Source organism: Spodoptera frugiperda, chromosome 29 (genome assembly GCF_023101765.2).
Source record: "Spodoptera frugiperda isolate SF20-4 chromosome 29, AGI-APGP_CSIRO_Sfru_2.0, whole genome shotgun sequence".
NCBI lineage: Eukaryota > Metazoa > Arthropoda > Insecta > Lepidoptera > Noctuidae > Spodoptera > Spodoptera frugiperda.
Genome location: NC_064240.1, coordinates 5,928,893 through 5,940,952, shown reverse-complemented (window position 1 = coordinate 5,940,952; position 12,060 = coordinate 5,928,893). Strand labels below are relative to the sequence as shown.

The 12,060-nt window shown below is 36.1% G+C and overlaps 1 protein-coding gene across 2 annotated transcripts in view; it reads right to left on the bottom strand.

Annotated features, from left to right (window-relative positions):
• Positions 1–298: 298 nt before the first annotated feature.
• Positions 299–12,060, bottom strand: part of LOC118268220 (atherin) — a 129,409-nt gene continuing 117,647 nt past the window's right edge. For both annotated transcript variants that reach the window (XM_035582609.2, XM_035582605.2), the window contains one exon: positions 299–3,685. In XM_035582609.2, the coding sequence (XP_035438502.1) occupies positions 3,603–3,685 (83 nt within the window). In that variant the 3' untranslated portion in view covers positions 299–3,602. The remainder of the gene's footprint in view (positions 3,686–12,060) is intronic.

Genomic DNA, 12,060 nt, shown 5'->3' with positions numbered 1-12,060 from the left:
TGAGTGTGAACAGTTTAATTTAAAGCCGACTGTAGCAAGTTTGAGTACAAATTGTTTGGGAGGCTGCATGGTGGCAACATGGGCTCATGAGCGGTCGCATAGTTGAGAGGGCGCCCCGGGAGGAATGCCACTCTCTCTCTGCCCCACCTTTTCAAACCCTACCTTTTCTCTACACAACTTGTAGGTATACATGCACGCTTTTGTGCACACATCAACTTAACATAACCCTTCGACGCCTCGCAGAAGGCCCCAGCGCTCCATAAATATAATACGTACCGGTGACCAATGAAACAACCGCTTATTTTATAAAGATATTTTATTAAACATTTTGTTCTGTAAAATAGATTAATTAAAACTGACATTTACAACAAACAACTATAAAATTCTTTGTATCTTCTTCTAACACTAATTACGTTAATAGGTCCTGTTTATGTTTGGAATTGATCTTTAGTATAGCCGAATGTATGCATTGACAGTTCTCGCTCAGCGGCGATTTCTTAGAGATAATCAAACGATAACATTTGAACACGTAGCATATCGTATCACACGAGGATGGGAGGGGATGCGGATCGCAATTAAACTAATACATACATTTAATTGTCGATACACATATTCGTAACTAGTAGTTGCACAGCGTTAGCCTTGCTGCCGGCATACAACGGATTTGCAGCCTGCCGCAATCTCGGGATTCCCATTGTAAATGTACCGGCACACCGGCTAGCGGCATACCGCTCAGCCGTACTGCCTCGTCGGCGTCGGTTACGTGCCGGCGGATATACGAAACTATCATCTAAATTCATTAAATTATATTCTTGCCAACTGACAGATTTGCGACATGCTGGAAATTAGCAATATGTGGCACACATGTACGCTTAGCTCACATTAAATTTTATATTCGTAACATGGAACAGCAATGGTCACTCAGTGTTTTCTCGCTACCAGCATTTTTCTTCTACATCAATCGTTCACAATTCAAGACTTATTTTCTCAACATAAATTGGTATGTAAAGTTCGTATAATTTAGTTACACAGAGTGGAAGTTTAATTATTATTGGATAATAAATTAGATTCGACCCGGGCCGAAATAGTTTAAGATTAAAATCATGTTCAATATCGCAGATAGTTGTTGTATATAAATCCGGATTATGTTCGCTTGCAGCCCGCCCCAGCTTCGCGTAGGGGATGTTAATAAAGTAACCGTTATCCGTATCTCCACAAGCCAAATTGATATCTAAATCGTTATTTACAGTCAGGAATTTTGCAAATTCTTGTGTAATGTTATGTAATCGGTTAATTGATTAGTTTATTCAAAATTAATAACAAGCTACTTATGACGTAACTGAAAAGCTTTTTAGGATAAAGTGTTCGCGCCTTTTTATATCAATTCTAGTTCGGAACAATTTCCACAATTTCAGATGTAATTTTCAAAGGCGCAGAAAAGCTACTGGACGGATCTCAGAGGGACTTTTACATTGATCCATAGGGCTGTGTAATCAATATAAGTGCGAGAAAATTATTTATCAAGTTGACTTTATAATTTGGTTTATGTTTTCATCGAAGCTGGGGATTGCAGCTGTGTTTTGCCATAGATACCTATGCATATTTATTTTACCATCTATTAATTTACATGTCAATGTGAACAGAAAACTGTTCCAAACTATTTAGTATTTACAAAATCCCTTGAGGATCTTATTAGAATACTGAAATATTATGTATATTACACAATAGGTATATGTAAATATATGAGAGCCTTTAAGCTCTGTAGATTATTTTATACCAAGTTATTTTTAGTTGGGTAAATAGCCTTATTTAAACCTTTCTGTTGGTAGAAGGAAAACACTAAGTAGGCAGCTACGGCTCGCTTCACCCTTTAGCCTGTAAAATGCGGATCGGGAAACGCGTCAAGCGATAACTTTGTAATTAGTCAAAAACCCAACAAACGATTATTGAAGCTCGTCAGTATTACCATCCCATTCAAATACATATAGAAGTTTGAAAATACATAATAAGCAAAGTTATATACAATTTGCATTATTACGCGAAATTAATTGAATTGTTTCGCGAAAATTAATTTAATTTACGTCGTACGTCATTACTGGGAGGTGGAGCCATCCATAATGTAATAAAGGCGATGGTGTTACATTACATGTTGCGCGCTCCGCTCCTATATACAGGCTGTTAACACTTGTTACAAATGCCGTTAATCGTGGCGGGGGCTGTACAGGCTGAAGCGTGAAGCCGTGCTCAGTGTGCGGGCGAGCACAGGGCCGGAGAACGCTAACATATTTAATAATACATTCTACCTAACCTCACATCACCGCATTGAAGTCAATTCTTAAACATGACAGACCCATCGGGGCGAACGACACTGAATTTGCATCTCTATTTTGACTTACAAGAATGTTCTCGTCGTAAGAATTATACTACAACAACTACTATACAAAAAGCTCTTATTTTTTAACAGATTTTTTTTTATATCATTATTTTAAGCGCAGTTTCAAAAGCTCTTGATTAGAGTTGAACATCAGGACTTCAGTATAATAGTAGTAACTCAAAATTATTGTGCTCAAGTTCAGTTAAGACTCACTTAGTGAAATACAAAGTCGTATGGTAAACAGTAAGAATATAGAAACAGTGTATCGTGTTGTGATAAATAAAATAACACTAATCTGTGCTCATTGAGTAAATGATAGGCTTTTTATTAATAAGTACGTCGATAAAGGTGCCTATTATATTCAATGACAGGTTTCACAGCTAGAGGAGTTATCTATACATGCGGGCTTTATATTACTTCATTGTGCATATAATGGCACTATTTCCACACCACCAAATATTAACATTAATTTATAATTTGATTCAAATAAAGAAAGAAATCTAACTTGACCTTATTGTATTGATGATTGTTCCCGTTTGATGTTGGTACTTTTATCATTATGTGTCGCATTACACAGTTATGCTATCAAATCTACAAACATCCAACATTCTAACCGCAGCCTCTTTCACAGCTCTCTGAGATACATATTCATTACGAATATCTTAGATTTATAATTAATTCAACATCGATGTGCGAAATACAGGTGAAGTCAAAATTGCAAATTATATTTCTTCCTCTATTTCCATATAATGTAGTCTTAACATATAAGACAATTGCATATTTAATAACTATCGTGGATTATTGACTTTCTGTCTTTTACATCCTATCCGATACGATTCAACAATAACATTTTCATTCTTTTCTATTTGTTCACAATTTCACATTGGCTACCTACACGTCCATTTCGTCACTCTCAATTCAATTCGCGAACGAGTAACTTATCTATGTCTATGTATATTCTCTCAGTTCACATACCGTAGCGTCACAGCTGCGGGTGCGCTTGTCGGCAGTCAGTGCGAGGTGGCGCGGGCGCGAGCGGCGTGACGCAGGCGCGGTACGGAGGCTCACGTGGGGCCCGCGGGCGCTGCGCTCACCGGCTGAAGGAGCGCGGCCGGCTCGGGCGGCTCCTCCGTGCTCGACGGCTCCGGGTCCGGCTCGGCCGGCTCCTCTGGCGGCGCGGCGGCCGGCCGCACGTTGTCGAGACGTGGCCGCGGCGAGTAGCGCGGCGTCAGCGCAACGCCGACGACTGGGTGCGATTTAAGACTCCCGCCTGGAGGACGTCGTGTATCATGCGCTCGTTCTCCTGGCGAACTGCGAACAAACATAAGCACGGCTTGATCATAGTTATAACACAGGTGAATCTGGGACGGAAATTGCAGGGGTCACACCCTACACAGTGGGTACCAGCTAAGCTGGAAGGTACATACCTACTCAGGTAACTGGTAGCTAACCAGAGGTCGGTAAGGTTGACCTACGAGTCACACAGGAATAACTTGATGTAATAAGGAAAATACATACGAGTTGGTATACGATCTAATAAGTATACGACGGAATCGTGATTTTAATTTACTGGTTGTTTGAGGTTCTATGCTCTAGGGGTGTTACGTTCACAATATTGACGTTTTCGTTACTGATTTAAACACAACATTATATTTGCGAATAACACTGGTATATGCTGAAAATTTTATGACGTTTATAAATGTTACGGTTTAAAAATACCAAAATAAAGGTTTTTAGTCACACATATCATACACAAAATTTTAATCTCATCAAGTTATTGTTGAGAAAAGACAACACAAGCCTAAAAACTCATTTATAAAAATATCAAACTTTCTCCATGGGACCAGAGTTCGGGGTGAATTCGTGGAAAAGGGAGCTTTTTATATTGTTACGAACAATGTGTGCTGCCTATTCAAAATCGATAGATTATACATATACGTAGACATATAGATTACTTATATTACAACGATTACATTAGGGGGTACAATCACTAGTAAGTATTACATAGACCACAAAAACCACGTCGACACACGTTTGTGCTAAGCAAAGTTTCAAAAACAACATGAAGGTCTAAACTGAAATAATTCAATTCCGAAACAGGATCACATTGTTAAACACGCATTAGCAGTTTAACACTCAATGATTCCATTGCAGAGCCGTGTTCAAAGTTCACTAACTAGTTAAACGATGGCCCTAAACAAATAGGGAGCGAGCGTCGTCGCCTTAATTCGGCGGTGCCAGCTAATTTTGACGAAGGATGGCCGTTAAAACTCCCACTTCGGGAACGCTTAAAAGTATTAGATATTCATATTTAATAAACTTTATTACGTTTTTATTTTCCCTCAAAGGAATTCCACTTGCCATTAATAAAGGATTCGAAGAAATTCGAGATTCATTAAAAGAGGTTGTTACGAAAAAGTTTCCGGCTCGAAATCTTTCAATTAAGTAGCTGAAGTTTTGTTCCAATTAAAAATGACTTTTTTGTATCGGTTCGTAGTTGTGAATACTTATAAGTGTTTTATGTATAGACTTATTGTTCGTCTTGTTATGAAATACAAAAGTTTTCCGCATGCAAATGACAAATCTTACGTTTAAGAAAGTTTGCCCAGGTTTTGTAATACTTGCGGGGAAGTATACAGTTTTTCTGTTTAGATTGTTTTCTCGGATTGAAATTGAATTTGAATAACAATGAATATAAACATTGTTCACCATCCAAGCTTAATATTAAAGAATGTTCTAGGAAAAGAGTTCGTCATTAACTCGCACGGAACGCGGATCGTTATGCACTTCGCAAACTAAAGAGAAATAAAAGTGTACTTGCCTTCACAAGGCAAACTGAAAATTCTACAATCGAAAAAGTTTTAAAGCTTGAAATAAATTAAAACATTTAATTCAATACTGATATTTTGCAAACTGCTTCAAAAACGAAAGTGATTGTGATTGATATTAAATGTCTTAGTTTAAATACAATTTTTAATTATACTTTTTTACGCAAACAAATGTAGGCGTACAGCGATTTGCACGTCATTGTAATCTCATATTACCATATCGAAGCGGATTTGGGTCTCAGAGCCAGCCCGAATGTATAAAATGTTCTATACAACACACGTAATAAATAAAAATATGAGTATAAAACAGCAACAATGTTAAAAGTATATTCGGATAACACCGAAACATTTGCAAAGGAACTCACAGCTTATCGAGTAAAGTGCAGACAAACAAAGAAATAAATTTTGCCCAACGTTTGAGGTTATTATTTTTGCTATTGGCGAACTGAATTGTTCTCTCAAACAAACATTCGTTATCTTTGTTTATGGGGAACGGTACAGTCGTACAGTTCTTTATTACATCAGTTTTTTAATCCATTTCTGCCACCCCTGTCGAATACGGCCCTAGCTTTTACGGATTATTTAAGCAATAATCTGTAAAAGTTAGAGAGGATTTCCACTATTCGTTCTCTTTGACTGTTTTTTCATTCTTGTCCGTTTTTCCTTTATAGTATTAGTTGTGTTGTTTGAGATATATTTCTGATTCCAATTAATGAAAACTGACGTATTGTGTAGCACAAAGCACAAATAATAGAAAAAATAAGAGAATAGCTATTACTTTTGTCGTCGAATATTCGAAAGACTAGAAAAGCTTTACATATTAATTCAGATAGCATAAAAGTTATTACCTGTTAGGGTTGATCCGAAATTAAAACTCACAAACTATGAGGCTAAACAGTGCTCAAGATACAATAAGTACCCCCATTTATATTATTAGGCATGTAAACAATTTGGAATACATATTTCCGTCTGAACGCACTGGCGAATTTCCAACGAACCTTCTATTATCTATTAATATGTCTGTATTCTATCTTTCATGACGTAGATTGATACTAGTTCTAATGGATCAACGTGGCTTAATTACTTAATGTCCCCCTGTGATCATACAAACGTAAATGATGTTCGCCTTTTTTGTTCGCCACTAAGCCGTTGTAAGAAATCAAGGAGAATTGAATTTGTTCCTGACCAATGACGTTGATCAATTCATTCCGTTGTGTCCCATGTCAATTGTTTTGATTTGTTTATGTTATTTTGTTCTATCAATCATTGCAATCAGATATAGGTAATACAATGAGTATCTACAGTCGTGTAACTAACTAATATATTTTTAATGTGGGTAATATCATGCAATTACTTCACACGCTTTGGGCGAAGCAAAAGGGAGTGTCCAGAGACTTACTGACTAAAAACACCCCGTTCCTACTCCTGCCCTTCGAGCCGGAGCCCCGGTAAACCCGCTAGGTAGTCCGCAGCTCCGGATAACTAAAAACTAGATTTAGTTTAATTAGTAGATTATATGACTTGTGAGGTTGCTCTAAGCGTAACTTATGCTAGCTAAAATAAAATTAGACTTACTAAGTCATATCTATTCCAAATGCAATCTATGTCAGATGCACTTGCTTTTAAATAGTTACTTCATGTCCAAACTTGGATCGTTAAAGCTAGATTCAATGCTACCACTGGGAGCTAAATAACCTAATAGCACATTGGCGAAACATTGTCTTCAACGTGACGTAACGGCATCTAGCTGGCCAGTTTTGTAGGCATAGAGAATGCACTCATTTCATTTACTGACATGACTATGACAACGTCACGCCTTTTTATTAAGTCCCAAGGGGTAGGCTATTGCATATACTGTTCCAGACTAGGTACCACTGAGAAATTTTCACCGATAAAAGCCTAGTAATACTTTGCCCAACTCAGAAATCAACCCGACACCCTTTGCACAGCATTCGCTCTTGCGACCACTCGACCAGCCAAGGCAGTCGTTATTTACTGACATTGAAGGTAAAAATGACTTCTTCAAGAAAAGTCTTCGTCATAATTAAAAAAAAAAACAAGTACTTCTATTGCATACCTATGTATACTATATGAGTTTACGTAATAGTACTATCATAGTTTTATACAAACAATACTAAGTTTTCATTAGCCCGTCGTTAGCTCTGAGGGTTCAAGTCATGATCTATTTGCCATTAATTTGAAGACAGTATTTGCATAAAGCCTTTACGGCTGCGAACTTCCTCACAATGTTTTCGTTGGCCGTTTGAAGCTGGTTATAAATTTGAATTGTGTTTCAAACATTATTGGTCCACGCCCCTCTACAACTTCGTTTAGCTATTACTTTCGCTGTATCAATAAACTTTACTAAGAATATTTATAGAAGTACGGTCAAAGAGAAATTACATAAATAATTTAAAAAGAATGAAAGCTTTTTCTTTAAATTTGAACAAAGATATGAGATACAATACGAGTATGTAATGTTAGCTCAGTGTTTCATTTTAATCACCCTGTACTTTAACGATTGTCAGTTAAAAATATATTCTTAAAACCCGCCAAAACAAAACAGAACAATTCCGAGAAAAATCTATTCTCGAGCACAGACCACTTAGCCTTTTAGTACGACAACAAAATCTTGGTAAAAAACATTCAAGTAAACAGACATCGATGTCCAAAAAAAAGAATGTGAAAATCGAAACACAAATCCGAAAAAAGATCGAAATTCCAAAGATCTAGACACGCACGTGAAAACAGCGCACGTGTTGAATTACTCACGCGTCGAAATACGATCAGATGAACAATACACAGATACCACGTGTAGGTAATACAAAATAAATCCGATTGTACTAAAACCACGTAAGTGTATCGTAGTGGAAGTATTATTGGGCCAATGCGAGGCTCAGTTTCCACCTGAATGCACTGGCGATCCTCCAAACTCTTTCAACTGCTACCGTATGCGTCCAACACTAAGTATTACATCTCCCCAAGATACAGATTTATGAATACGAATTGAAAATGTATTACCTATCGCGTCTACGTGAGAATTATGGATCGAGTTTATTCACTAAACTACTTATCTGTAGATACAAGTATTCGAATAACGCCGGTATTTCAGTATTTCCACTCTCGCATTTATTACTTTCTTGCATTGCTTTTTGCGCTTTGCTCTACCTAGGGATTAATATTAACTGGAATCTCTGTATGTAATAGCAGCTGGATGTTTTCTAGTTATTGCAACGTTTTAATAAAACTTGACAGGATGGCTTTATGAATAGCAAAAGAAGTGAAAACTTTGCGGATTGAGAAATACTTTTTAATAAAATTGTAAATGCTCTTTACTTTCAAGTTTTACGTTAAGTGAAGTGATATTAGTACTTGTCTTTTTATATAAAACTCTCTTATTATAAATCCGCTTACTTTTGATGAATAGTTTCACAACTCTTGATGGATACTTTCAATATGATCTGATTTCACTAGTCATTACTCTTTTTATTCCTGGAACGGACAGAACACCATTCATAATACCGAGTTTTAAGTCTAACTCAAAAGTATAATTCGTAAAATTGGCATAATAAATCGATTACCATTATTCATGATGGACCCAATAAAGAAAGTTAGGATCGGAACATATCGAATTTAACATTTGACCTCGGGTACCTTTAAAATCGTACCGCTGACGACGCCCAAACCCCATAAGAATAAATGACATCCAATTGGTTTAAAAAGGAGGTGATAGCCCATTCAATAAATGTTTACGATCCTTAACATTTTTTTCCATGTCTATTTGAATGTTCGCCTCGCGACCATACAACGTATTTTGGATCTTTAGTAAACAAACTGATGGAAATTTATTTATTCCCGTAAGTCTATCTACCAGATTCGTTGTTTATTGATACTTTGGGTGCTTTTCCACCAGAGATGTGCTATGCTACGTTGCTGTGGATGCATTTGGCTTCCATCAATAATATTCACTTGGGAACAGACTCAGCTAAGCTGTTTTTATATAGAAAGATGCGTACTATGGATGTGAGCTATGGATGGCTTCCCTACTATCAATATGCGCGCATCTTTCTCACACAGTTACATAGCGTGGTATCAGTGAAAAAGGTAACATAGTTTCATTTTGCATAACTTATCTACTTATATAGAAAGTAAACAAAATTAAAAAAAAAGTCATCCAACGTTCTTACCGAAATAGGTTACAAGTGGCCGCGGGCTAAATGTTATTTTGACAAACCTTTGCCACCTTTAGGAGCTGCAAAAAGAAAAAACATCGCAGCAACCGCTTCTACGAGTGCGGTACACTCCCTTATTTCAAAGTTGAAAATTAGCTGAGAGTGGAAAGTGAACACAATCAGAAAACGTGATTGTCCTGGCGACGTGCCAGACTCCCCAGTAGAAACTATCAGGTTATGCAAAGGTCTGACAATTCAATTAAAACTGTAACTAGCCTCAAAAATGTTCACCACACTTTCATAATCCAACTAAAGACCGCTTTAAATATGTACTAAAGTTCAGGGGATTTCGTTTAAATATAAGTAAGTATCTAAATGAAATTGAATTCAAAGTCATTTGCATTTTTATATTTTTTTTGTGGGCCTTCCCGTGGCAGTTGATTTAAATAAACGCATTGCGGAGTAATGTCACGGTTCTATCAACATTGTCTTTTGTTGGTCTGGTAAATAAAAGGAGAATCCCAAGAGAGAAAACACGATCATTCACACAGGTATCTTCTAAGATAACATATAAGAATATTATACAGTCTGTACCTAAGAGTGATAGTGTGATTCTCTTCTGTACAATGAGGTATGTTGTTATATTTTTTTTGCGAAAAAACAACAAGATAAGTAATAAGTAGTTTTTATTTTTTTAGGGGAAAAAGTCATGCAATGTCTTCTCATGAGTGTCAGACTCTTACTGACTAAAAACCACCCAGTTCCTACTCCTGCTTTTCGAGCCGGAACCCCGGTAACCCGCTAGGCAGTCCCCAGCTCCGGAAGTATAAAGTACTATGATCGAGATGACTCACTCATTTATTGGGTTCACTGAGGCTGTTAACTCAAAGATTAAAATATTGTTACCAACATATTATACAAGAAAACTTTTTTAAAAAGGGAACCGCCTTCAATAGTTGAATTCCATTTTTTAAGTTGGATAATGTACCTAAAACCTTTTTCTAAGTCTGAAAAATACTATGTTGAAAACCGCATCCAAATCAGTTCAACCAAATGCGAGATAGTCGCGCACAAACATACATACATACATTACAGATCAAACTGAGTACTTCCTTTTTTGAAGTCTGGTAAAAATAACAATGAATCCTTAGAGCAGTACCTATCTGCACGACATCTAAAACTTGTGATTCAATGATATCGACTTACCCCGATCTGACGATCTGAGGGGTAAGTTTCATAATATCACAAACAAATAAAGTCAAGGAATAAGGGACGCGAAGCCGTCTCGAAGCTACTTCACCTAAATCAGTGGTAAACGAAATCGTGACGTCAAAGGAAGTCTGAAAATCGGAAAATGACAGAACGGAGTGGAACTCAATAAACGAGTGCAAATGATGGAATGAAGGAAATGAATTTGACTATTTTAGATAAGGTGACAGCTATTTTGTTGAAGAATTTATAAATTAGAATTACTTTCAAAGCAAAGTTTTTAACTCAATTGTAAAGTTTAGTCTGCGTTTGAGATTTGACCTGTAAATGACTGTTGAAGGACTTAAAGGACACGTGGGTACTTATTGCTTTTTTATTATTGACAATGATACGAGTATCTGGCAGACATGTCTAAATGCTGCGGGCACACAAAAAGGATACGATATATTTTTGTTTATATAGTAGTGATTGGCCTGATGTAACGAGGTCTCTAAACACCTTTATAAAAGTATTTGTTTCAATAAGAAAAGAAAAAAATACGTGTCTAATATTTTAAAATAATGTACAAGACGGACATTAAAATAAAAAATAGTCATCTATCCTATTCATGTAATTTCCAAAAATACTTTATAAACCAGACTAGGTAAAAACGACAGTTTAATCTAATATGTATAGCCAAAAATAAAACCACTATTCGCGTTGTTTGTATCAATTATTTACTATATTATTCCCAAATATGCCGTCCAATATTCAATTACACAGTTAGTTAAAAGTAAAGCTAATAAAGGTGTGGTAAAACAACAATCAATTTTCTACGTATTCAGGTTTGCTAGTGTTAATTGGTTGGTATGTGCAAATATACGGTTTTGGTTTAGGAAAATCCAAACAAACAGAGAATATGTTGCCAATTACGGAGCATGTATCATTTGAAAATTATAGTTGGTAAATAATAACAAAGGCCAAATTCTAATATTTAAATTGTAATAGATACTGAATACAATAGCGTTAACCACCGGTAGCTGTTATTATATTTTGTATTGTATAAGTAGTATTTAAAAATTGAATATTTAAATTCCATATTTTAAAAGTAATAAATATATGGAATTCAATAGTATTTATACATATGTCCAACTGGTTACTGAATTAGTTAGTATATATAGTATAATTATTATTTATTTTTACGAGACTCCTGGAATAAGGTTTTATAGTGTATAGTGATAAATGTAATTTATTTTTGTATGAGACTCAATTTTACACAATAAAATGAAAATCTCCGACCAATTTTACTGCATTAATCACTAAAATACACGCATCTAACATTTCAATGCGAGTAATCAGTAGCTACAGATAACAAACCCGTACCGAAGTTTATCTATCAATGCATATTATCCAGTATCGTACGAAGTGTGGGATCAATTGCACCCACATCGTATCCGATAACGAAATCTATCCAACCGTAATGATCCAGATAATGAGA